Genomic DNA, 27,113 nt, shown 5'->3' on the forward strand with positions numbered 1-27,113 from the left:
GAGGGTGGGGACCAGCGGCACCCTGCTTGCCATTGGCCTCGCGCCGTGCATGTTCCGAAGGACCCAGGCGGCCATTGGGTAGCGGCGTCGCCAGTCCCGAGGGGGGTGGGGCGAGTAGCGGTGGCGGATCGTGCGGGGGAAAGATGTCGGGCTGCGAGGCCCGCGACGCCAAGAAGCTGGTGCGCTCGCCCAGCGGGCTGCGCATGGTGCCCGCGCACCGCTCCGCCCGCAGCCCCTTCGGCCTGGACGAGCCGCCGTGGGTGCCCGACAAGGAGGTACCGCTCGGGCGGGGGCGCCGCCCCTCCCTCCTTTCCTCCCTCCCTCCCCGCCGGCCCCCTCAGCGCCCGCCCCCCGCCGCCTCAGGGGCCGCCGCCCCGCCGGGGGCCGGGGGGCGCCGTGGCCGGAACTAGCGGCCGGGAAACGGGGGCTGGGGCGGCGCTTCTTCTCCTTCCCTGGGCGCCCGTGTTCCCCGGAGCCTCCCTCCCTCCCGCTGGGGCACACCGGCAGGAGGGGCGGGCCAGGGGCTTGCGGAGCCCGCGGGCAGGTCGCCCCCGTCCCGCCCGCAGTTCTTTAGTTGGAAATCGCAGTGGTTTATTTCGTTAGGGTGAATGGGCTGGAGGCGATAGGCCCGTCAGTCGTCCTGCGGGGACGTCTGGGCCTGTCACCAAAATCAGTGAGGAGCTTAATGAGTTAAAAGTGTATCGAGCTGTGCAGCGTTCACGTTGAGTGGAGCTGTCTCTTTAAGTGCTCATAAAGGTAATACTGATTTTAAAAAGAAAAGATGCAAAGTATTAAGGCAATAAAGCTAAGCTAGAACAGCCCTTCTGGCTCCCAGTGTGGATGTTGTTAGTGTTAAACAAGTATCGAATAGCTTAGACGGTTTCAGTCAACTTTGCCTTTAAATACGTTGCAAGTAAACCACGCAGTCATGATGTTATATTAAATTCCACCTAACGTGCATCATTTGTTATTGGTCCCTACAGCTAATACAACTTGGAATGAATTGTTTGTTTATTATTTATTGCCAGTGTTCTGTGGTGTGGATGTGTGCCAACACGTTTAAATGTGACCAGAGTTAAGGTTTATTTTAGAGGAGCCAATATGAATTTAAGCAGGGAGTTGTTACACAAAGCTGTTCTTTGCCAGTTACTGATATGGTTGGTCTGTTTTGTATGGGAACGCTATGTCCTCCTCTGTTAGAAGCGAGAATGAAAATTTTGCCCCAGCCTGATATCTCTGGAGGCAGAAAGTTCTGTGTAAAAGTAGTAATTCTGGAGGCTCACTCTGCTGGCTCAGCTTCTGCAGCTCAGGCTAACCTTTGCTGTCACAAGGTGCATGACGAGAAAGTCAGTTCTGGTTTTGTCCAGAATAACAACCCTTTTTTGGAAAGCAAATTTTTCTGCATATTTTAAACAAGCAGTTTGCTAAAATATCTTGTGGGAGCTTTCCCAGGTTATTCCCTTCTGTACTTAAAGATTTAAAAAACCCCTCCCGTTCATCAGTAGCAACTGGGATCTGTCTTGTACAAAGTGTAGATAAGACACTGTTTTCAGTGACTGGAGCTTGAATGTCATTCGAAGGTGTCGGCACCCAGCTCTTACGATACGAGGTGTGCTGCGCTGGGTGTGTTGCAGGTGGGGTGTGCATTTATCAGGGAGCGTGTACCATCTGAGCGGTTACTGTGCAAGTGGTTTCCCCTTGCGTTGAGTGGAGTCTGCTTTTGCTGCGTCGGTGACTTGCTGTGCCCTGTGTGCACTCACCTGCGCCACGTGGAAACCTGATTCCTGACGTCGTCATCATCATCAGTGGGTGTGATTTGGTAACAGTTAAATTGAGATTCGTTTTCTCCCTGACATTCTGAGATGTAGTTTTCTAAAACTACATTCAGTAGTCCTTGATTGTAGCAGCGTAGCTTCATTTGAAAAAAGTAAGGTACTTCTAACTCACTATAATACACAGTACCATCTAAAGGTTGTTTGAAGGTTATGGTAGGATTTCTTTAAACTAGTTAGATGTATTTAAGAACTAGTTAGATATATTTAAGAATTAAGTCTGTATATTTTACATACATCAGTCTGATGTCTGTTGCTAGTTTGAATTCTGCATTACAGTTGTACTGCAGGTATTTGGTCTAACTAAAATTCAGCTTTTCCCCTATAGTCCGTTGGTCAGTGATGGTGTTGATTTGTGACTGAATGTTGCCTTTGCATGAGACTCAGGGATATTTGCTACTGAGAGGAAGTGTATTATAGGCAAACATTTTAAACGCATTTGTTAATTCATATTCTTAATCTTGCATTATTGTTATTTTGTAAAAAGTTATTTTACTAAATTTCTTAAAATGTATTGAAGTTCAGACATCCCTTTGGTTAATGATTACCAAATATGTTACGAACTCTTTCCTTAAGTAAAGCAGGTACATGAAATACAGGGAAGCTTATAAAATCCATGTTTTTATTAAGACAATGAAATTTAAAGAGGCAGTGTTATCTAGTTAATGAATTCAGCAAGAACACTTGCTCTTGTTACCATCTCAGACGTAATTAAAAAACCCCATGCTGTCTGTCCAAGACAAGAGACTGATATTAGCAAATGTTGATCTGGCTTTTCTGACATGCGGGCTTCTGCTGTGTGGCCAGTAACACACACAAATTCAGTAGCTTTGGTTTTCTTACGCAGGGAGAGTGTACTGGCTTATTTTTTAAAAGTAAAGCAACCTAAAAATTACGGCAGTTAGTATTTTTGCAAAACTACTGTATAACATTGAAATATATTTAATTTTTTAAAATTTTATGTCACAAGATTATACAGTCCTAGAATATTAGTTACTTTGAGGAGTTTGAAGTGTAAGGCTGAAGCAGGACTACAGAAAACGTTCTTTTTGGCAGTCTTATTTATGATATTAATAATGGGTTCAAGTGGATAATATAAACAAAAATTTGTGCTGAGCATCATTAAACTTGAGACAGAGCTTAAAACGTCGGTCACTGCACGTGCCTTGTCTAACCTGGAATTCCTTTGTCAATTACCAGCAGAGCTCAACTGATGATGCTCCCATTAAGGAAATCTTGGACTATTAATTGAGTAAAATTTGTGTGTTTGAATGCAGAGGTGACCAAACCTTGTGACATCCAGCCGTGTCTCAGATCTTCACGTGGCTGAGGAGCACCGTGTGCCTTGGAGCTGGGGCGTGCGAGAGGAGTGTAGGGACGCGGTGACAGTGGTTCCCTAGGGCTCCTGGATCACTGCAGGAGGGAACTGAGCTCTGTGTAGCTGGTCCTCTGTTGGCTCAGGCTTTCCAAGCCGGCAGTAGTTGCACCGGAGCTGCGCTCAAACTGCTGGCAAACTTGTGTAGCTTGGGCAGCGAATTGGCCCTCTGCAGTTGTAATACCAGAAAGCATCGTATGCTGTGTCCGCTGTATGTTTGCCTGGTGCTGCTTTCTGCTCTGGCATCAGCTGTTCTGGTCAGGCGTGTGATTTGATGAGCTTGTGAACTTTCACAGTTGCAATAGTTCACTGTGTTAACAAGCTTAACCATGTGTTACCTTGCATCACTTCTTGAATCACTTTGTTATTGTATATGCAAATAAAGCGTATGAAGCATAACTATAGCTTCCTGTCCTGCTACGGGATTCTCACCTCTGGCTGGATCCAAATGATTATGCAAATTCATTATCACACCTCAGCAAATGCACGAGAAGTCCCACTGTGTTTGTAACGACCTAGCTCTCAGTATTTCTGAGAACAAGATCCAACAACTGCTGGATGTTCTTCCATTTTCCTCGTGCTATATAAAGTAATCTGATATTAGTGGTATGTTGATTTTATGTGAAATGAATATACTAATGACATGCATTTTAATTTGGTTTCTTTTTTCTTATATCTCTGTTTCCCCTTTCCAAAAACCTCAGATTTGCAGTAGTTTTAAGAAGCCTGTGTCCTGAAGACATGAAAAGTAACTCAAACATCATCATTTCTTCTCTGTAAATGTAATTAAAAAACCCCCCTTAAAGCTATAAAGCTTAATTCAGTATTAACACACTCTCTAATTATGTCAGCATATGGGTGAATAGGAAGGATTCACCTTTCAAGATGTTTTTCAGTAGCGATCTCCTCCCAGGCAAAGTAGAAATTGATGTTATACAAATGGGTTCTCTTGATTTTGGTTACTTAAAGCAGAAATGCCTTGAAGGACCAGTGCATCGAGCCTGCTTGTGTTAACAACATTTTTGTAGGAAAATCCCGTTCTGCGATGCTGCTACCATATGCCATTTGAGTTGTGGTTTGTCACTGCTCTGTGTCAGTCATATAGGTTTGTGTTATTAATATGAGTGTTACCATGATTGGTTTGGAATTCAGAAATATTTGTCTGTAGGGTTTATATGAAATAAGAGCAAATGGATAATTTTGTTCCTTCCTGAAAAGCAACTTGTATGTTGAGTGTAACATTGTGTACAAAATCTATTTAGGACAGTGTTTAGAAGAGTGGGTTTTTCCCCTAGTTTGTGGCTTGTGCTTTCTAATTTCTGACCAAAAAAACCCCAAATATGTTTTCATTAAGAAAAGTAGTTAGACTCCTGGTAAATTCAAAGTGTACAAAAATTCTCCCAGATGAGCTATTAAACCACACATGTCAAAAGTTAAAACGCTAAATCGAGATCAGTGTAGCGCAAAACATGTTATATGACGGTAGAGTACTACTTGTTACGGAGGTGAAGCCTGGGGAATACTGAAGTTGCTTTATGCTGACGGTTATTTGTCAGGGAATGTTAGAATAAGCTTTTACACCGCCATTGTGAAAAGAGGTGGTTGGATGCCTTAATTCAAGGCGCTGTTTGAAACACTGCAGGAACACTTCCAGTTCTCTTTTGTGCAGGATTTGGAAGCAGATTGTGTATTGTAACAAATATTGCACAGAGCTATTTATGTTCCATTACTGGGACTCCAGTTAGTCTCTAATTTGTTAAACTTTTGTTTAAACTTAGGAACACCTCATATAAACTGTTGCAAATAATTTACAATCGTGTACTTCAGAAGAACATGAAAAGTTTTAGAGAATTTTTAATTTAGCTCCTGTAATATTTTCTTGGCTATAGTCACTGAACTTGTGACAGTGGTTGGGCATCTGCTGAAGCAAAAGTCCTTGAGATAGATGACAAAGCTATTGTAACCTGAATGAATTTATAGAAGATAAAGGGTTAAGTATTGAAATGTGTTAATTAAAGGCAAATGGTGATTACTGTCTGCTTAGGAAATAGCACCTGCTCAGCTTAGGGCATGCTTTTAAGATGACATTCTGCTGTAGTCTGAGAGAGTCTGGTTTGAAGAGTTTAGGTTTCTAGAGTTATAAAACTTATATGATCTAACCACGCTCTCCTGATTCAGATGTCAGACATAATTTTGTGTTAGTATTTGCAAAGAAATCTAAAAAAATTGCTTTCGAAGCATTTGGAGAGTGGTTTCTGATATGGTGGATAAACACATATGCAAAGTCTTGGTGAAAATCTAGTGGTCTGAGTGCTGAGCATCAGCCCTTTGGTAGGTGACTTTCTGTACAGAAAATTGTAATTGTTGTAACAATCGCTGATCACTTCTGCTAGTTTAGAAAATCCAAACTGTCACCCCTTAACTCTACTTAGTTGCAAGAAACAAACTTCAATACTTTCTGGCTTTTTTTTTTTTTGGGGGGGGGGGGGGGGGGGGGGGAGGAGTGTGGGTGTAAGCTTGTTTTGGGAAAGAGATATTTCAGGAAGTGACATTTTGTAGCTGAAATAGAAATTAAGCCGTAGTGGCTTGGAGGAAGCCCAAATATCTCTAGCATGTTGCAAAAATGTGCCAGTATTGAGAGCATTAAAACATGTAAACGACGTTTTAGAAAGCCAACAGAGCATTATAGTATGGTACAGTGAGGATGACAACTTATATAAAAACAGTCAGCCCTGGAATATATGGCTGTCTGGATAGCCAAACGTAATTAAGCATGGTAAGTACTTCTGAAATGTAGTTTTGACTGCTGGTGAGATGCAGTGTCCCTTCTGGTGAATGAGTTTGGCAGCCTTTTTTGTCTTACAAATGGGGATGACGTTTGTTGGCTACATCAATATTAAAATAAATGAAACACCCATCTATTGTGAAAAGATAAAGGATGGAGTTTTGTTGGAGGTGTTTCTTTTTAGGGCGTAATATAAACCTCAGTCTTTGTGTATGGTAGTAGGATTGAAGGTTTAGAAATCTTGTAGATTAATCTTAGTTTGTACTGTTTTCTAGTGCCCAAGATGTATGCAGTGCGATGCAAAATTTGACTTCATAACTAGAAAGGTAAGACAAATGAAATGTAAAGCATTAACTGTTGCAAAATACTAATACGGACTTTTTTGATTTAAAATGTAGACAATTTCAGTAGAACAGCATTCGAAGTCTGAGGTAACTTAAAGCCATTTTTCTTCTGTTCTGCCTTTTCTGAGTAGAGCTCCTTTTTGTTTTAACTCTGTTTCTTTGAATTTCTTCTTGTTGCTCGATGCATAATACATAGTTAGGGTTTTTCCAAATCACTGGGTGCCCACAGGATTTACATTCAAAGGAAGAGTTAGACGAACTCATGCTGGAGTGGGCTGCTAACATTGGTACTGGCATAGAAACCAAATCAACTAATTCAGTTGTGTTTTGGGAGATAAAATTAGGTGTGGAAATGTAAGCAAAAATGTTTTCAGGAGTAATGAATTATAATCCTCCATTAAAGAACCATATTGTTAAGATGCGGAGAACCAAAACCACGATTTTCCTTCTGTTCTAAAAGTAAACCAGGATTTATCTTGGGTTTGGGAAAGGGAATTTCCAATTAAAGTAGAAAGTATAAACGGCCTTGATTGATGTGAGCAGTGAGAAGGCTCAGTGGATGAAAACACTAATAGAGTTAAAGTATGTTAATCACATAAAAGTAAGCAGGTCCCTGTGGAATGCATGCAGCTGTACGGAATGCTGCTATCAGAAAACATTCTGCTGATACCGGGGTTTCTGTGTGGGGGAGGAAAGCAGCCTCCCAGAAAAGGCCAACAGTGATTTTCAGCAGGGAATATTGTTCTTTTGTATAACTACGTTGACAGTCTCTTAGCATGCACTTGTGAAGGTGAAGAAAGATGCAGAAGTGAGACTTGTAGTGCATTGACACAGTAAGTTTTTTTAATTTATTGTTTGGAAGGAGAGGGAAGGAGAAATGGTAAACCAGACGTAGTGATATGTTATGTGAGGTAGGTGTCAATTTTCAGGAGGCCTGAAGAATATTAGGATGTTGATTAGTGACCCTGGCACCCCTAAATCATGGAGTGTACTTTCTCCTAGTTCTCGTTTTACCCTTTAGAGGGATGGTTAGGGGCATGCTTGTTGGTTGGTTAGAGCATTTTGACTGAGAGGCACTAATTCGTTCGGCTGCTGTGTTTTATTTGTGTGAGCTTTGACAAGGAAGTGGAGGTAGCCCCAGGAAATAGGTACTCCAGAGAGTCTTGCATAATATTTGGAAGGAAAGCCTAACACTGACCAAAATGGCAGTGTATCAGTTCCTTGTATCAAACTGTTCACACTTGCTTAGAGCCACAGATCAGTTCCTGCTTGTCTGACATGGGGACTTGCGTCAGGGAGACCTGCTGGGGCTGTCACACCCCCGGAGGGATTTGGAGCATAAGCCACTTGTTGCAGATTCAGTAGCTGTGAAACACATTGCAGTACTAGTTCTGATTTTGCAACTTCATTGCATTTGTACTATGCTGCCTGATATTTCTGATAGCGAAATAGCTGTAGGTTTTAAGTTTCCATGGGAAAAACTTCAGAATAAGTCTTCTGGAAGAAAAATAGGATCTCCAGATGAAGTTTCCCAAGATCTTTGCTTGGAAGTGGGAAGGGATCTAGAAACCACGCTTCTCTTGTGTTTTTATTGACAGTAAGGTGAAGGATTTACTGCTGGGCACTGGAGAAGCTCTTTCAGTGTCTTGCTTGGCCTGCTTTAGAAGCATGTTTACTGAGTGCCAACAAAGGCTTATAGTGCTGGTGTTCATCCTGCTCAGTCCTTTGTCTTCAGCTTTCAGAGATCTCTTGATACTGCTCTAGCAGTTACATTTTCCTTTACCTTAACTTGTATGTTTTACCTCTGAGAAACTGTTCTGTTTCTTGGGGGGGAGGGTATTTGATGTAGTAACTTTATCAAAATATTCCCTCATCGCTTCCTGTGTAAGTAAATAAACAAAAAGTTTTCTCATGCTTAGCATCACTGCCGAAGATGTGGAAAGTGCTTCTGTGACAAGTGCTGCAGTAAAAAAGTGCCTCTGCCTCGCATGTGCTTTGTGGATCCTGTGCGCCAGTGTGCTGAATGTGCCCTCATCTCTCAGAAAGAAACAGAGTTTTATGACAAACAGCTTAAAGTGCTCATGAATGGTAAGGACTGAATGCATTTATGTGCTGGTTTGATCTAATTTACATTTATTCAAATGTGATAAACAGGAAGAGTAGCGCCTCTTGTCCAATGAGCTGCAGTTTTGTCTCCTTTAAATACCTTTTACGTTGCCATGCTTCTCGTTTGCCAGTTAATAATTCTGTTACCTGTTTATTTAAAGAGGTTTACAAAGAGTGATTTAATTAAAGACAGAGGAATTATTAACACTTCTGAGAACAGATGCGTGTGCCATTGGCATTTTTCTTGAAATAATGCATCTTATAGCCAGATTCTGTTATATTAAATAAGGATAAAATATATTTAACAATAGAGAATATTTTAATATTTTCTAACAAGGACAGTGCTTGTTTCATGCTTCACCTGCGAGCTTTGATCGTGTCTGTGGCATACAGCTGCGGCTCATGGCAGATCATCACAAGCGGTCAATTTTGTGTAGCATTAAAACTACATGCGATACAGTAATTTGTGTTCCAATTACATTAAGAAAGCTGAGTCTTTAAAATTTTTAAAATTTTTTTTTAAATATTTTTTTAAAATATTCTGTGATTGTTCAGTGCCTTTTGGTGGGCTCTTAACTCTTAGCTTGACGCCAGTGTGTATAACCGGTAAGCCGAATGACGCGCCTGATTAGCGCGAATGTTCCTCGGGAGGTTGTAGGTTCAGAATGGAGTCTGCTCATCCCTCTTGCACACAATTGTCCTTCACTCTGCTCTGCAGATGAAGGTGTAGATGAGGTTTTAAATAATGTTTTTTAAATGGAAGATTTTTTTTTAAAAGCTTGTCCTGCTTGTGTTCGTGCTACGCAGTTCAAGTCTGAAGTTGTTCCCGATCTCAGTCAGAGAGCTGGTGGCTGTGGTGTCCTTTCCTTTGCTGTTTTGCTGCCGTAGCTTGTGTGTCGCTCCAGCTGCAGCCTGGGGGTCTGTGCTGAGGGGTCAGTGAGACTGTGTGAAGTTGTGAAGTAGACAGCGAGGTGAAGCTCTCTGAGGCGGCACGGTTCGGCTCATGGAGATGGATTGCAGACCATTTGGCAGGGCTGTATGTTGTTATTTTTTTTCATTTCCCAGACCAGCAGTATTGGGATTAGGTAATGCTGGGAGCGTGAGGCTTGGAGGAAATAAAGTGGTGAGGCGTATAGTCTGCTTTATTTTAAGTTACGAATCACTTCACTAATGTAGCTAAGATGACTTTCCTGGCGTCAAAGGAGCAGTTTTCAGCAGGAAGAAACATAACATGAAGGCTGAAGTTCATTGACCTCAAAGTAAGACTGAGCTAGCCTTCGGTAATGAAAAAGAGGTGTCTTTGCTATTTATTAAGCATAGAGCTGAAGGTCACATCCTGCTATTAGATTCTTCTGACAGATTTTTTTGGAATACAGAAACAGCAGGGTGTATTATGGTGACGAGATAGGGTCTTTAATTCCCTATTTTTGCCATCTCCAAATCTATTCTCATTTTTAAAAGATTCATCTTGGATGTGATCTGTATTTCTACAATGCGTGGGAGAAATTACATGGCAATTAATGAAAGGTCCTGTGGTTCAGAACATGACAATTAAAGATCAGCTTTTTATACTTGAGCGTTCTGCTGATGTTAATCAGTTTAACATTTCAATTAGTCTCTTAATTCACCCAACCCAGTGTATTAGGTGCAGTAAGTAAAAATTAGTTGTCCTTTTTGATACTTGAATGTTCCTTCCTAAACTCTGCACCAGAATACTAAAACATTTCTTTCCAGGGGCTACGTTCTTTGTAACTCTGGGAACATCTGATAAATCTGAGCTCATGGTTTGTCGACTTTCCAACAATCAGAGGTGAGAAAGATTGACTGAAATTGGACTTGTAAGTTATATTATTGGTGCACATACAACTATATTATTATCGAATAACCTAAACAGAATATGAGAGTAACATGCTGTGAGGGTATTGGAGAGAGTAATTGGACTGCATGGACAGGTACCACTTTATTGGAGTTAGTAGGTTTGAATTCACTAGCAGTGCGGATCAGGATGCCTTAGAGTGGTGGAGCTCCGCTCACTGCTGATGCCTCTGAGCGCTGCTGGAATTCAGGGGTTTTGCGAGCTACCGGGGACATGGGAAGGAGGGATGCAGGGAAAAAACTGTAGCCACTGAAAAAATCTTGTTTCAGAATGATTCTAACACTACGCCGTATTGCTTAACATTGCAGCCAAAGCATCCCTTTGGCCATCCCTATAACTTGGTTGGCTAGAACACTTTAGGCTCTGCGTTCTCTTCTTCCCCAGAACTTTGGAAGAATGCTTTTAATATTTTGAAAGGGTTTCTTGGTAAGCTAAACTATAGGTTTTGTGGTGTGTTGTGTTTTTTTTTTTTTTTTTTCCTTTAAGTGAAGAACTTCAACGATGACTAATTTTTCCTGCTTGATTTCTCTCCCTCCACCACACAAAGAACGTATAAATCACCAGTGACTGAGAGACTGTGTTTATTTTTTCCCTTTGATTTGGACTTGATATTGTAGAAAAAACAGGGTTTTTCTTAAAAAAGCTTTTTCTCCTGTTACGTAGGTACCTGGTTTTGGATGGAGACAGCCACTATGAAATTGAAATTATACAGATTTCAACTGTTCAGATACTCACAGAGGGATTTACTCCTGGAGGTAAATTTGTTCATTGGATATAAATTTGCTATTAAGAAAAAGAAATATGTGAAGTTGTAATTATTGTTTGAGCTAGAACAGCATATTTCTAGGTTATCGGTAACTCAGTTGTAACTGTGTTGGTTACAGCTGCTCTCAGAATAGAGTGCAGTGTGTGGAACCCTGTCCACGTGGCTACTGGGATTTGGGGGAAAACCGAAGAATTGAGAAATTACCTTTGAGCTGTAATACTTGATAAACCTGAGTAAAGGTGCGCATCATCTGTTCTGATCCTTCCTCTTGGCTAAATATAAACATCTATTGATTCAAAAGCCCATCGAAGGGAACTGTTAGTCTTCGGTAGCTTCCTTTCCAGAATCCACCTGGGATTTCTCCTGGTACCAACAATTGGGGGGGGTGTGGGGAATTAAACTATGCTTTCTTAATTTCATTCACAATGAAGGGGTGGCCAAATAAAAACGGTAACATCTGAGTCAGAGGGCAGCTACTGACTGCCTCCTCTCTTACCAGATTTTAGAGTATTTCAGGATGAGCCTGATTATGATTTCACTGAAATGAGAACAAATCAGGTCAGGAATTTTAATAATTGTTCTTTAGCAACACCTCTGTCACTGCTGGAATTGTCTAATCGGACAGCCTATCTGTGCAATATTAGTCAGTACAGCATGCTCACTTTAATGAACTTATCTTGGTATTTGTATCAACCAGATGTGTTGCTGAGTTACTTAATGCTCCTATAATTCCTTGTTCACTGCTCTTCTGACTGCTTTGTCTTTTTGCCTGCCTGCCTTCCTTCTTGATGGTAGAAAGAGATATTCACACTTACACCAGCCTTCTGGAGAGCCAGCACATTACTGAAGGTATCGCCAGTGCCTCTGAGCATGACGCACCTACGCATGTTGTCATCACCCCCCTCCCATCTTCCTTCCTCTGCAGTGCTGTTTTTTTGCTTGATCTATAGTTGTTCAGCTTAAGACAAGTGATGTTCAAATCTGATGTGTGTCTATTGCTTCCCCATCTGTCTGTTGAATAAACTGAGAATCAGTGTTTTGTAACTTTTTGGAGAAGACCTAAAACATTCGAGGCTGCATTTAGACCACTTGTGCTATTGTCCTTGCTGGAAGAGAGAAGGGAAGTTGAGAAATGCTATCTTTAGTAGTCATCACCCACATCAGCAGGGGTGTGCTGAATTTTGTGTACCAGAAATGGACAATGTACTTGTTGTGGGCTGGCCAGGCAGGTTTTGTCCTGAATAAGCAAACTGTTAACTAATGGCTTGGTTTTACTCTTTAAAAAAACATGTCCTGTTGTGTGAGGCGTGTTCTGCCCGAGTCAGTGGTGTCGTGGAATGCCAGACATGGGCGTGTGAATACATGAGACTGGTCAGGGCCGTGTGTGTTTGATTTCCGCTGGTTTATCTCTGACGAGGGCTGTAAGTCTGTTAGGGTAAGGGTCTGTTAGTCCGACCAGGCAGATGCAGGGGAGCGAGTGATGAAGAAGTTGGATATCAATTTATCCTAGAAGAAGAGATAATAGCTACTTTTATAAACAGTTTTGCAGGCTTTTGATCAGGTTGCTTAGACCAAGATTGTCTTTGGCTTCTCGGACATTACAGTAACGGCCTCCAGGAGCCTTCTCATGTGGACAGTTTGCAAAAAGCATTCTCCTCTGTTCGGTGGAGCTGTTCCTGGGGCTTCGTTTATGCTCTACTGCTTCAGGAAACAAGCAATGCCAATAATGTCCATGTAAAGCATCAGTGTGTTATTCCAAACAAAGCTTTTGTGCCACCTCTGTATTTTTGCTTTGGTTTATTTTACCTTAGCTGCACAGAGGCGGAGAGAGACAAACATCTCGCTGTCACGCTGCTGTCAGAGCAATGCCTCTTGTAGTGGATTTCCCTCAGCAAGTCAGTGATGTTGCCAGCCATCATCTAGTCTTGCATAAGCATCTTTCCCACCCTCCACCCTTTGCCAGATTTGGAGGGACTTTTGTGTTCGGATCAAGCGAGGATCCCCTCTCTGGTATCAGTGTAACTGGACAGTGGTGATTCTGTTTACAAACTGCAGGCTACAGTATGCGGCTGTGGTATCTGCATGAGAGAAGACACAGTAATATTGAAACACGAGGGTACCCTTGCGTGCGTAGCTAGTGGATTTACCTGGCGGCTTATACAAGTTCTGCCTCAGGGACTGCGGAGAGAGTTAAACAATCTGGAGCCTGCACGTTCCGTTGCCTGGCACTAACACCCGCGGTCACTACCTCCTCTGGCGCGGCAGCTCACGTACCTGCCGTTCCTAGTGCGTTGAATTACGTGGTGAGAGTGTTTTCTTCAAACATGCTTAGTGGCTGGAAGAAGTTAATGTTATGTAGTTGGTAAAACCTGTTGCTGTTCACGATTGTCTTTCTTTTTTCAGGAGGTAATACTCGTGCCATAGGTATGATTCTGCAGTATAAGGTACCAGGATCAGAGGAGCTAACGCAGATGAAGTTTACAGCCGCTGAAGACTTCAGCTGTAACAAGAAGCTGTCGGCAAGCTGGCTGGCAGCTATGCATAAGGTAAGCAAAGGAGGCAAAACTTACAGAAAGCTGAAGAAAATCTTGAGTGGGGCACTTAGTAGCGCTTAAGGCAGTGTGCAGCCTTAGGAGGTGCTATTGTTTTTATTATAATTTTTCTATTTAAGGATTTTTAGGGTGTTGTTGCTTAAGAAAACAGAAGCTATGAACATGTGAACATGACTTTAGCTTTCTGCTCAGGTAACTGAAGAAGATACGCACTGCAAAGGGTTTCCCAAGGTCTCATGTGTCGTTAGGTGAAAAGTAGTAGGAATTAGACTTTCATGTTCCTTTAGGTTTTTGGTGCTCCCTGAAGAACGTGCATTATGAAATACTCTTTTCAACCTAAGCTCAGCTAATTTTTTACTGCTTTATGAAGGTTCAGCAAAGTTATTGATTTCTGAAAACAGGAACAGGGTAGGGGCAGGACCCTGTGGAAGACACTGTCATCGCTTGTTAGACACTGTATGAAGCAGAAGTTCATTATTTCGTACGTCAAAGTTCCAGGAGACAAGAACCAAAACCACCCCAACTAGTTCTGGAGCTTTGGTCACCTGATTGATAATTAGAACCGCGATTTATAAGCTGTCTGCAAATGCAGGCATGCGGCTGTTTGCTGCTTTATCACCGGTGTTAAGCGCCCCAGCATTTACCTTGTCTTCAGCACAGAGCACCCAAACGTTGTACTGCCGTGTGGGCACGATTGAGCACTTCCCTGTACCTGTTCTAACTCATCTTGCACAAGCAGTGCAACTCCTACAGAGACGGTGAGACCCAGTGTTTTATGGACAAGCTTCACAACCTCCCCGCACTGAGTTGCCATCTCTGAGGGGAGCTTTGCGTAACCGATCAGCGCCCAGAGGCCCTGGTTAGCAGCGCGTAAAAGGAGGCCTTGCTAGAGAACGCACAGCTGCTCCCGTTGCAGGGGGCTGGTTGGTACTGTGGCCTGAGCCATGTGGAACACAGCTCTGAGGGGGAAGCAGAAGAGGTAGGAGGAATATAGAATGGAATAACACTTGCTGTGTATGTTCAGAGAGATTACCAAAATCTCGGAAATCTTCTAACATTTTCAAACACAGTTTGATCAGAAACAGTCATTTCTGACCAAGAAGAAACAAATGTAAGTTGATCTAAAATCTTCAGTGAGCTCAGGTCCTGCACTTAAAATAACCTTGAATGGTTTAAAAAAATTAGAGTGCTATTCAGTGCCTTAGACCAAGGAAAACAGCAGAGGAAGAACCTAAAGCCTTGGGTTTAAAGGAAGTTTTTGGAGGGGTAGGAGGAGATGAGGTGAGTGGCGAGTAGCAAGTGAAACTTCAGTTAAGACAACGACGTTTTTGTCTTCATGTTAGGCGACAAAACTTCTTTACGAGTCCCGGGACCAGTAAGCCCAGCAAGCTCTGGGCCACTTGAGGGAAGACACCAGCCTCCACGGACCTGCCTCTCCCTTGTTGCTAATCGACAGCTGGTAACCTTGGCTGTTCTCAACCCCTTCTCATTCCAGTGTGGTTCATTACGCAAGAACTGGCAAATGCAATGTGAGTGTTTTTCTGAACCATGAGTATTCACGATAGTGTGCAATATGTATACAATTAATGCTTTAAACAGCCTCACCTTTTAAGACTTTGTATATTTTGTTAAACCTTTATTGGCACTTAATATGAAAGTGACCTGCACTACAGCTAATGTACAGCACAACTTTTATAGTAACCGTTATATATACTGTTTGCTACAAAAAGCAAACAAATGCATATGTCTCTTCTGCAGAGAATAGCTTTTGGGTATAGATCTCAGGTTTTTCCCTCTCTCCAAATGTTTAAAATCTGTGTACAATAAAATCTGCCTTAGATATGATTTTATAGAAGTTGATTTTTTAAACACTTCATTTTAAACATCTAAATATTTTACCAAATATCACCAAACTGGACTTACAGGATCTTGAAACTTTCCTTCTGTAATAAATAAGCTTCCAGAGTAATTTTTAGTTTTGTATTTTCTTTTTGGTAACCAGCTTTTGTTAATCTGACTGTAACACTATCTGAAAGTGCATACAATTTAATGTACAAATATGAATAAATTAATTTGCTTATTTAAAAAAAAGAGGTGATCCTTAATTTCACAGTATGTAACTTCTTTAGTGATGGGTCCTGCATTTCCACACTCTGCCCCTTCTGACTGTGTACAAAGAACATCCTCATTTTAGTTCTAAGTGTTGATAATTGGTTCAGCTGCTGGGGCGAATCCTCCAGCTCCATCTGCTGAGCCGAGTGTCTCTGGCCTCTGTCTTCCTATGCTGCTAAAAATGGAGTAAACAAGCCCACCAGGCTCAGGTGTCGGCTTGTGTGTACGGGACCCTTGAGAGCTCTTCTGGACAAGTATTACTTTGTCACAGTTGGAACACCGGAGGACTAGCATTAAGGAGGTTCCAGAATTGTTTGGCAGCTCATCATCCGTGCAGCTGGTACAACAATGAGGAAACTGGTGTCAGAACACAGCAAACTGGAACAATTCTTGTTTTTGTAGACCACAACCAAAGGCACGCCTACTGTGGGTACCTGGATGAAAACACTGGAGAACGCAGCCATGCCTTAGCAGTACTTTATTGTGCACATTTACACGTTCTCTCAATTAGTGTATCTCTTGAAATCATCACATTCATGTAGCAAATTCTTCAACAATACCCTTTCACTTTTCACCACAATATATACAGTTAATGCTAACCTGTGGTAAAAGCAAGTTACAGCACTGCAGAAATGGATATATAAATTATACACAGAACTTGTACATGAAGAATTAATCAAATTGCATACTGTTAAATGGGAGAAAATTACAAGAAATATGGCTAAAACTTATAATGGGAAATTCAAAATATACTTTTGGTATATAAAATCATGTACAATTAAAATTCCAGTGAAGTGTCTTCTTTTTCCTTGAAACTACAACGTAGTGGAATAGGTTATTGCATAACTTGCCTTGGCAACAGCTGTAGGCTGCCAAGAACCACAGAAACTGTCCTCAAAATAAGCTATTGCCGTTCTTAAATCCTTCTCTAAACCTTGTTTGTTTCTTTCTCCTCCTTGACTTAGCATCTACAACCACCCTCTTTCTACTTCTGTCCAGACCCTCATATTTTCTTCTAGACTGACTCAGGCAGACTTCACAGGAGCTATCCCTTACCAGACTCCAACCCTTTTCGACTATTGCACTTTCATCCACGCAGACGTACAAATCCCTTAGGCTGCTGCAAGTTCGCTACTAACTGTGTTGTCCAGGCTGGACCAGCTCAGGCGGTTAGTAGGGGAACCTTAACATTAGTAGAGGTGACACTGGTGCTGTGGGCTGAATAATAAGAAAATAAAACACCAGGTGAAATACTGTGTCGGGGGTTTGAGAAGTGTACAAATACTGCAGTTTTGTTAGTTCCCTAGCTTGATTCTAAACGCAAATAATACTAGGTGCTAGACTATGTAAAGCTTTTGTTGGTGTTGTCTAGACTAGGATTTAAGTGCATTTAGCATGTTACCACTTGAAATCCTAGCCTTCATGAAGCTTTGGTGACGACTTAATTACGCATGTAATGGGTGAAGATCTTGTGTCCTAGAACCCAAGGAGCTGATCAGTAATGAGAACTCAACATTCACTGGTATCAAACAAAATACCCAAAATCCTGATGTGGGACAGTTACTGTGGGGTTGGAGCAAACTGGACAGCGCATCTGCACTCTGCAAGTGACACCTCTGAACACGGAACACAAGAAAGCTCCTACCACGGAACTTTAACTTAAAACACTGCTTTAGACGGTAGTTGGCGCAACACTGTAAGTAGTGGAGGCATCACGCTCCTCATCAGTGGTGGGTCACATAAAAACGATCCTCATTTACAAACTGCAGATCTTGAAAATTTTGGATGCTGTCCATTTAACAAGAGAAAGCACCATTAAAACTAAATAGCATAGTTTGTTTTTTCTCTGTGTGAAATGATCAAAAATGATGGCTCCAGTGTATGTTTTAAGTTTCCAGTTACCAGCACGGTATTGCACTGTTGTACAACCGGATTCAGGCAAGGGTTCGCTGTCTAGGTTTTATTCGTGGATATAACTGTAAAAACAGAACAAAAATATTAGGCTGTGCATGGTTGGTACCAAGTTAAATCAATTCAACTATAACCAGGGGTTACTTACTGACAAGAACTGGGTGGAGTGGTTTGGGGGTGTGTGTGAGGTTTTTGTAAGCTACAGCACGTTCTTAGGTAACTTCTGAAAAACGAAACCAGAAGCAGCAGGAGGCCGAGGGCTGAGCGACTTATTCTTCTGCCAACAGCCGCAAACCTGCTGCTCTGAAAATGGTTGGTTCATTTAGCTCAAGATCCCGGACTAGACCAAAGGATGCTTTTATGTAAGTAGAATTCCCTGTCAAGCCCTAGAAAGAGCCGATTTCCTGCTCTGTAAGGTTTTCTTATGCATTTTGCCCTCTGTATCTCTCTGCTCAGGAGTAGCCTTACACTCATGGTCTCTCATGATAGCAACATTTCCTTTGAATGAGAGCAGCATAAATGACTTGCCTGAGGTTGTCATCCTCAAGGCTCTTTCCTGTTTTAAATTGGAACCTATCTATTTATTGCTTATCTTGTGCCAGGTATTAAAACCTTCCTAAAGAACTTCCTGGGCCAACTACAGCCACCACCCCTTACAGAGGGGCGCTGTATTTTAGCCAGGGGAAAGTGTCTTAAATAATCAGATATATTAAATATACTAACTTACCAAATAAAAACCGGCACTAACCGTCTCCTAACCACAGCCTCTCCTTTTTGTTTACAATGACACAGAGGCCAGAGAGAATAAGGACAATCTGCTTTGCAGCACCTCATAGCGCTGTATCCAGATGAAGCACAGAGGGGTTCTGGCCAAAGATCCATCCTGTGTTCCTACTTTAGCAGGAAGTAAAAGATAGAAGGGAGGAGTAGGCAACTTAAAAGAGCGTACCCCCAGAAGGTTTTTAGGCACATAGCCTTCTTTGTCATTGAGGCGGGCCCACCACCACTCTGTTTCGTTGTCATCCTTGCGTCTTAGAATAGTGATGGCATCACCCTCGTGGAATGACAGCTCATCATTATTCTGGGCTTCATAGTCCCACAGAGCGTACACCACTCCTTTATTCATTACTCCCAGCTTCTCTTGCACTCCTGTTAATGACAAATCAGAGAACACACTAGGTGGTAAAATATCCTGGTTTTCCCCTCTGAGATTTTTAGTGTAGATGCTGTGGCCCAAATATTAGTCTTTTATTAATATTAATAATTTTCAGCACTTCCACAATTAAATGCTTTCAGAAATTTAAATGCATGATAAAACCAAGTTTTACAGAGTATTTTAAACCAATGTAGAGCATGAGGTTTTTCCTTTATATTATATATGCAATAGAAACTACAGTCTTTTATTCAAATGAGGATAAAAATAGTTTTAAAAATGTTTGAGCAAGGCAGCTTTGTAGAACTGCTGTGTATTTCTCAGAGGCCAGCTTTCTACAACAGCCAAATTAAACTTTAAAAATCCATAACATAAGAAGGAGCCTGTGAAGTAACCTGAAGAGCAGAAGGGCTATGAGCAACACAATAACCAAAAGACTAGTTTGGTTTTAGCACTTTGGCAGCACCAGCAACAGGCAGTGTTGTCAAGCCTGCAGCCTAAGCAGGTGTTTTATGCAGACCAGAGACAGGAAGGGATGAATTTTAGAACAGCTAAAAGAGTTTGTAAAGCAGTGTCGCAGCGCTTACCGTACAAGAACTGGGAACACTGAATATAACCTTCTTCCATCTCTTCACACTTGTCTGCAGCAGTTTCTATATCACTTATAGTCGAAGCAAAAATAGCTGCCCCAGACTCGACCAGTAGCTTACAGAGGTGAACACTATTGCAAGAAGCAGCACAATGCAAGGGTGTCCTGAAATCAAGCAAGAACGTAGACAGGAAAAAATAAACTTCCAGGATTCCTAACTATTTGTCCTTGCAGTATAGAGTTTAGTCTGTCTATTTTTAAAGGAAATTCTTCTGTATGATTATAATATAGGTATGCATTGTCCAAAAACCTGTCAAGCAACTGGAGCGGATCCCAGGACTTACCTGCCTCCCGTAAAGCCAAACATTATAAAATGGATGTTAGTGAAAATGTTCATTTTCATAGCTTACAAAGCTGCTGGGTATAAAAGGGTATTTTCCAATATGATGAAATTTGAAAAGTAAAACAAGGTGAGGGTGAAAGATCAGCACAGCAAGGTTTCACATCCCGTCCAAATGCTTCGGAAGTGCTACATCTACCTCTAAGGCTTGATTCTTCAACACCACCAAAATCTGGTGGGTTTTATGAAGACGAAACTTAAACTTTTATCAGTTGTTATTTACAGTTTAGTTATTTCAGCATGTGAATGAGAAATGCAACTACACCACTAAGTACACCCAAAATGTAATATACTTCATGATGTAAGTGTGCTTGCACAGGAGCTGAACGCGGTGTGACCTTACCTTTATGTTCGTCACCACCTAGAGAGCAGAAAGCACTTGTTTGCTGGGCATGAAGGGGAAGGAAATAGTTCCCAAAACAGGCCTAACTTGTAAATGTGCATCAAAATGGCATTTATCCCAGATGTTAGGTTAAAAATCTCGACACTTACCACCCATCGCTATCTGCTGCATTTACATTTACACCAAAATCAAGCAGGAACTTCACAATGTGGTGATGACCAGCACACACTGCATTATGCAAAGGTGTAATTCCTTCATCATTTGGTTTACTGGGATCATCAACCTATTGGAAACATAAAATAGTTCAGCAATTTCTTTCTTTTCCCCCTAAATATTTAAACAGGTTGCCACTGTTTAGAAGCTCACCTCATATATGATTCGTTGTACAAGATCAAATTCTCCCTCCAAAGAAGCGTCTAGGAGGAGGGCCAACGGATTGAACTTCACTCTCAAACCGTGGCCTGTTCTTTCTGAGTTAGGTTTCTTCAAGTTAGTACGTTTTGTCTGAGTAGAGATGAAGGTTGGAAGACATCATGTCAGGTGGCGTAAGTATTACAAACAATTCAGTTACTTTGAAACTAGATTAAGAATCCCATCTTCCTTAAGTGGTAATTAGAAGCGTGCAAACGTTTCTATTATAAAGTCTCTAAATAAAAGGCGTGATACCTTACTACGTCTTATTCAGTTAAAAAATGAGAAAGCATGCCAACAGAATCTAGAGGCTTCTAATTAAAGGTAGTGAGTACAATGAACAAAGTACTCAAGCCAGTGGTTTTTGAGCACCACAATCTTAACTGTGTCTAATACGAGCTGAGCGTGTTCCTGGTGGATTGTCTGAGACACTGTCAAAACTTTTGCTTAGACTAGAAAGCATGACGCAGTTAAGCCTGAGTATCAGTCTTGTCTCAGAGGACTCTTTGCCTTGAATTAACAAAAATATCTGCTGCAGGTCAGTACTGACACGGTATGAGTTTTCCTGTGGGAAAGAGAAGTGCAGAACATGAAGCTGTTTCATAGCGCATTCTAGCTGGTGTTATTGGAAGAAGCATTCTCAAGATCTGAAACACATTTAAATGTCTTCTGAGAATAGTCTGATTTGTTCACATGTGTCCTTGTCACTTGCCAGGAAAAAAGAAAAATCTGTTATTAATGAGAGCTTTTATAGAATGCTTTTTGTACCTAGCACCGTAAGATCTGTTTTCTTTTGTGCCCCCATTTAGTATGGCTATTTCAATTTGGAAAATAAACCTCTCACGGTATGAACAATAGCTGTTGATAGCATATTCCATTCTCCCAGAAGTATCTGGGCCCACTTGTGCTCATGGAAAACTCATACAAGGCCCTGTGCACACTGTAGTCACGCAAGAGGAATCCAAGGTCCCTACATGAATCAGAAAGGGGAGATAGTCTTTGAAACCAACGTGAAAGTGAGTCATATCAACAACTAAGAATAAAACCCAGTTTCCTCTCTATTTTAAATGCTCCATATGCTGTAGATTTTGGTAACCACAGAAGTATTTAAAAGATTTTGGTGCAGCTGGAGGAGGGACTTTGAAAGCAATTCAAATTATGCGACAAGCCCATTAGAAAAACATTTCTGCTAAAACAAGTCAGCTGTGCTGCTGGTAGTGTTGTCAGCCCCAGTCTTGCATCTCTCTGCTGAGAGGGGAAAAGGAGTGCACTTCACCCACAACAGTTATTTCAGCTTCTCTGCAAATTAAAAAGCTTCCCACTGCCACAGCTTACCCTTAGTTTCATACAAATAAGTTATCTTTGTAGGCCCGCCGTAATGAGAAAAGTATTTTTAATGGAATCTCAGATCCTGGAATTAGTTCTACACTGAGAGTATACCCCCAAGAAGTTCTACAGCCTGAAGTACATACACAACCTCCTGTTGCCTCTCTGCATATTTTCTGTATTAAACAGCTGTATTAGTAAAGAAACTAGTCCATTAGAATCTTTCTTGGAGCCTCCTGGTTTTTTCTTTTAGAGTCGTAAAACCTGAAATGCAGTTATACCATTTAGCATAAGCTTACCGTCTTCCAGTTATGTTTAAACACACAGATAATTCTATAGTTCACAGAATTGTCTTTTTGCTTTGTTACTTACTGGAGGAAGTGGAGGAGGAAGAGCAGGTGGCAAAGGAGCTTCATCTTCTACTGGAGAGCTGACCTCAGGCGTGGGACTGGATGACTGTTCAGTAGAAGGAACTATAGCCAGGTTGTTGTTGTTATCTTCAGTTGTCTCAGAAGTTTGATTTGTGGTTTCAGTGCTTATCAGTTCTTCAGTAGCAGGAGAAGGTAATTCATTATCATTGGCGTCTGACGAAGGGGGTGGCTCATCTGGAAGAGGAACTGTAGGTTGCACGGAAATAGGTTCTTCAATATTACCATTGGTACTAGCGTTACCATTATCCACATCAGCTAAGATGCCTATGAAGTCCTGGGGATTGCTTGGCTGATAAAAAGGAGCACTTTCTATTCCTCCTGCAAGAGTATTAAAGCGCTGATACAATAATTTTTGTATATTTGGTCCACTTGGGCCCTCTGGTTCAGTGATAGAACTACGCTTTTTTAATGGCCGAGGAGCATTGGCCAATTTCCTTCGCAGAGCTTCAAGGTCAGCATCACTTTGATATCGTAGGGGCGAATGCACAATAGGCGTGAGCTTAGTGGGACTGAGAGGACGAGGAATGTTTTCCACATTGCTGTTTTCACTGGATGGTGGAGCATTTTCCAGCTCTTGATCTTTTTCAGACACCTCGGTCTGAGGCTGAGATTGTGGCTGTGAGGAAGTCTGGGCAGGCAAAGAACCATGAAGGAATGGCAAGGGTGAGGGAGAAGTCGAACCAGATTGTAATACAGGTTTTCCATAAACTGAAGAAAAGAAAGATGGCAAACAGTGAGGAACTGTTCTCAAATTGCATAATAAAATATTTGCAAATACACCACGTATGTCTCTGTTGCTACTTGTTTGGCACTCATACAGAAAGAACAACAGCAAAAAAAATCAATTATACCAGAACCTATCAAAACAGAAATAAATACTCAGCTGTTGGTGATTGTCATGCTGCTTACAATTACAAGCTACAAGTAACACCTGGAATGTTTTTCCTCTTTCATGAGGAAACAGTAAGAGCAGAAAAACTCTCCTCTCTAGACACACTTTTTTCAACTGATTTCTGAAAGTACTGGTAGGGTAGCCAGGCTGTATTGTCCTAACGGCATCTTCTTTTAAAGAAAAGGTAGTTGAAGGTGTACTTACTGATCACCCAAAAAATACATAGGCTCATTTTTCTGCCATGCTGCATACATTAAAAAAAAAATAAAAATCTTTCCTCTTCTCATAGATTTAGACAAGTTTTTCAAACTGATAGAGAAAGTAAACTAAGCCAAATAAGTAGATCTTAACAGTCTATTTCAAAGGGAAAAAATAAAGCAAAATATATTCTACCTGCTTTTACTGACTTATTTAAGGTATTGTATACAGCTTGTTGATAATTCTTTGGTGGTGTTGCTTGCTGAAGATACATTGAGTAGATGGAACTGGAGTTCACTGTCTGTGGCCCCTTTCTGGGAGACTGAGGTCTTGATCCCTTATCAGCTAGAAAAGGTCTGATTGCCACAGTTAAAGGGAGTTCTGGCCTGCCATCTCCTCCTGGAAACACGGGGGGACCGGAAGGTTGATACGTAGGGCTGGGAGGTACAGAAATTCTCTGTTGAATCTGTTGTGAAGAACTGGGCTGATGTACATTGCTTGGCGGCGGAAGCGGAACAGGTCTTTGCCGATTTGTTATACTGGTGCCAGGTCTGGGCAGACTGCCATCCTTCCTTCTTTCTAGAGAATTTGTAGAACCTGTTCCTAAGGGAACTGGACTTGGATAGGTCCCATAGTTTTGAGGCAGCTGCTTGCTTACACCAGGAATTGTTGGTGGCACCTTCCCCAGGTCGAGACCCTATGTAAGAACAATAAAAAAGTATGTACCATTTAACTAAATAAGATACTTGTGAGCAAGAATATTTCTCATTCAACAAAGCCTACTAATAATCTTGTGTGACAGGAGTCAATATAAACAATTTGTGCTCCTTAATCACTAGATATGATTCTACTGGAATTTACTGCAAGACTTCATCATACGTCAGACGGAAGCCACAGTTTAAAGGTATTTTCAGCATTAATTAAAGGCATCTCCATACATTAATATCAATCCAAAACTATCTGCATACTTTCAAAGCCTGAATAACTTGTTCTAGGTTCTGGATCTCAGTATCTAGTTGATAATGTATTTGATAATATATAGCATGATATTAGAGCTTACCAAAACTACTCAAAGACAAGGTCCTTACTCTTTAAAGATTACAGTCTTAAAGAATTCATAAAGTACTAGATCAACAGTGCAGACAGACACCACCAGCAGACTCACTCAAGGATAGATTTAACAACTTCTTGTGTGACATTTTTGTGAGGAAAAAGAGCGCCTTGAAAAGTGATAATCTACACCAAGGAAAAACAGTAACGAAGATCTGAATTCAAAAAATAGGAAGGTGGGGGAGGTGATTAGGAGAAGCGAAAGGAGAGGAGAGAGCAGGTATGGAAGAGAACAGGAAGGAATATGAACTACTGAAGCTGGGAAAAAAAACCTGTAATGTGATATGAGCCAAAAGGAACAGGAAGAATGCAACAGTAATTTTCTTTCTGACTTTTTAAATAATCAGCAGCAGGGAAACTGAGTGGGTATGTAATTGAAGTGCGCTCAGCTATGGAAGCCAAAGGTTCATAATTTCAGCAAAACAGATCTATAAATACATCACAGATGAAACCCACCAGCTTATCAGTACTTCCTAATACTGAAGTTGGCAAAGGCTGGCTGGATATAGTTCCTTGTTTTAAAGCAGTATCCATGCTTGATTCTTTCCAGTCTGTGTTGGAGATCTGAGGGGGTTTTACCACGGGGGTTGAGCTCTGTTTAAGTATTGGCCAATTTCCATCATTCGCTTGAAAACAGACAAAAATACTATATTTAAGATAATCCACACCACCATTGTAAACAAGCAAAACAACATGTGAAATGGAACAGCTTAGATTACAACAGGATCAACTTGATTCTAGAAACGAGATAAATCACTATTAATGTTTGATTCAGAAATCAATACTGAAAGCCCAATCGGTGTGTGCAATACGCTGTTTGTCACTCTTTGACACTGAAACTGTACCGAGAATTTCTATAGAAAAAAAGATGGTTAAAATTTTGTTTTGAGCGTTGCATGTTCTATTAGAAGGCAAACAAGTTCATTACAAAAAAATCCTTACAAGAAACACTTCATCAACATATTTCTTTTGGTAGTATCGAATTATGCTAATAGTTAAGTCAAGCTCTGAGTGGACTTACTCCAAATTTAAACTATGGTTACTAGATTCTTTCACTCATAACAGGAAGTAAAAACTCATTTCAACAATGGGGCAGAACAAAAGCATATGTCCCTTGGCTGGAAGTAGCATTTAACTTACCTTTTGTTTTTCCTCAACGTACTCACCTGATCAGAATTGTCCCAGAGATTTAATTTTAAAGAAATTTATAAAAAGTCAGCTGTCAACTTCAACTCACAGTGTCAAGATACAAGTCATGGGCTTTTATCTTCATCATATGCAAAAAAATCAGCATAGCTGCACATGAACTGAGGCAACAAATTCTTAATGAAGTCCTAGATGCATTCACATATTACTTTATTAACTGCATGAGACTATTTGTTTTCTGTTCTGTAACCAAGCAAGAGGGAGTAAGTAGCCTGCTAATTAGATCTGTTTTATAGTAACTAAACAGATCGCTGGTTAGAACCTAAGCCTTTGATTTGCCTTTAAAAGATTTAACTTCATGTTTCTCTTACTCCAAGGAGACCAGAGATCATTTCTCCTTCCCTATTGCTGACAGTTATCTTAGTGGAGGATGTAGCATCAGTAAAGATGACAGGTATCATGTAATTAACTTCACTACAGGATAACAACTAACACAGGGGGGCTCTGTGTGTGTGCAGATTTCCTGAGATTTCTGGACTCCACAGTAAGACAACGACATATGGAAATCAGGTATTCAATGGCAAAGTTTCCCATTTCATTTCAGTTTTAAGCCCCCAAAAAACAGAATCAGCAAGGCTATTTCTAGAATTCTTTGCCATCCTTGTCTAGTATAGCAGAGAGTCTAAGAATAAGCTGCACAGGGACATTCTAACTGCAGTGACTTTAACATCACCACTCTACTGTCTAGCCTTAAGCCTCATCCTCTTTATTGAGTATCCCTTTTCTCATCCCCCACCTCAAAATGACAACCTGAATCTTTCTTGACAATTACCACCTGATGTTTTCCCTTTATGAGTGCAAATTCACTATTAGCTCATAAACTTATTTATAGGCTTGCTAAAATCATATCATTTTTAAGTGAGAAAAAAAGTTATACCTCTGCATTTCATCCAGCATAATAATTACTTTTAATTATATGTGCAGACCATTTCTTAATATTATACACGCTATATTGTATTAAACTTTCAACTTCATATCAACTGTGTTTGAATTCTGAGACATAATTACTTTGGAGCAAGAATATTTTTGTGGTTGGTCATTTAAATAGGGTTGCATATTTTTACACTGAAAATATAGTATATAGTTAAGAAATCACTCTTCAGACTTGCAAGCTGCCAGGAAATGATGAGGCCCAGATTTATTACTTGCAACATCCAAGAACTGGACATGTTGGTGGTTTTGTTTGGAATCATCTGGTTATTAAGAGCAAGATTACTGTCTGAACACTCTGACCCTAAATAATGGTACATTTTCCAAATATGCACTGAATGAACATTTACTGTACAAAATACACAGGATGTTCCATAACTCTACTAAGGTTATGGTTCAGTAAAACTTTTGAAGATCAGTAAAAGGTATTCTAACTGATTCACGCTAAACATGAAAGCACCTTTA

The 27,113-nt window shown here is 41.0% G+C and overlaps 2 protein-coding genes across 7 annotated transcripts in view; one reads left to right on the forward strand and one right to left on the reverse strand.

The window, feature by feature from the left end:
- The first annotated feature begins 86 nt into the window (after window positions 1-86).
- On the forward strand, window positions 87-15,727 carry ZFYVE21 (zinc finger FYVE-type containing 21). 2 transcript variants are annotated; one of them, XM_064460877.1, is made up of 8 exons: window positions 87-275; window positions 6,268-6,318; window positions 8,256-8,424; window positions 10,177-10,252; window positions 10,982-11,073; window positions 11,880-11,933; window positions 13,488-13,630; window positions 14,980-15,727. In XM_064460877.1, exons 1-8 carry the CDS (start codon window positions 144-146, stop codon window positions 15,013-15,015), a joined length of 753 nt encoding a protein of 250 aa, XP_064316947.1. In that variant the 5' UTR covers window positions 87-143; the 3' UTR covers window positions 15,016-15,727. The 2 variants fall into 2 exon arrangements, with proteins under 2 accessions (XP_064316947.1, XP_064316948.1); XM_064460878.1 differs by lacking the exon at window positions 11,880-11,933 and having other exon boundaries at window positions 88-275.
- Window positions 15,728-16,211: 484 nt separating this feature from the next.
- The window catches only part of PPP1R13B (protein phosphatase 1 regulatory subunit 13B), a 73,038-nt gene continuing 62,136 nt past the window's right edge, over window positions 16,212-27,113 (reverse strand). For all 5 annotated transcript variants that reach the window (XM_064460874.1, XM_064460873.1, XM_064460872.1 and 2 more), the window contains 8 exons: window positions 24,969-25,138; window positions 23,598-24,099; window positions 22,254-23,020; window positions 20,511-20,648; window positions 20,294-20,427; window positions 19,400-19,566; window positions 18,609-18,808; window positions 16,212-17,724 (listed from right to left, as the gene is read on the reverse strand). In XM_064460874.1, coding sequence (XP_064316944.1) covers window positions 17,683-17,724; window positions 18,609-18,808; window positions 19,400-19,566; window positions 20,294-20,427; window positions 20,511-20,648; window positions 22,254-23,020; window positions 23,598-24,099; window positions 24,969-25,138 — 2,120 coding nt within the window. In that variant the 3' untranslated portion in view covers window positions 16,212-17,682. The remainder of the gene's footprint in view (window positions 17,725-18,608; window positions 18,809-19,399; window positions 19,567-20,293; window positions 20,428-20,510; window positions 20,649-22,253; window positions 23,021-23,597; window positions 24,100-24,968; window positions 25,139-27,113) is intronic.

This window comes from Phalacrocorax carbo, chromosome 9 (assembly GCF_963921805.1).
Source record: "Phalacrocorax carbo chromosome 9, bPhaCar2.1, whole genome shotgun sequence".
NCBI classification, from domain to species: domain Eukaryota; kingdom Metazoa; phylum Chordata; class Aves; order Suliformes; family Phalacrocoracidae; genus Phalacrocorax; species Phalacrocorax carbo.

What these genes read in the sequence shown, in the direction of transcription:
- ZFYVE21 (XM_064460877.1), top strand. Translation starts at nt 144, where the DNA reads ATGTCGGGCTGCGAGGCCCGCGACGCCAAGAAGCTGGTGCGCTCGCCC. An exon ending in TTGACTTCATAACTAGAAAG is followed by an intron (nt 6,319 to 8,255) that starts GTAAGACAAATG and finishes TCTCATGCTTAG; the next exon opens with CATCACTGCCGAAGATGTGG. An exon ending in GGCTGGCAGCTATGCATAAG is followed by an intron (nt 13,631 to 14,979) that starts GTAAGCAAAGGA and finishes TCTTCATGTTAG; the next exon opens with GCGACAAAACTTCTTTACGA.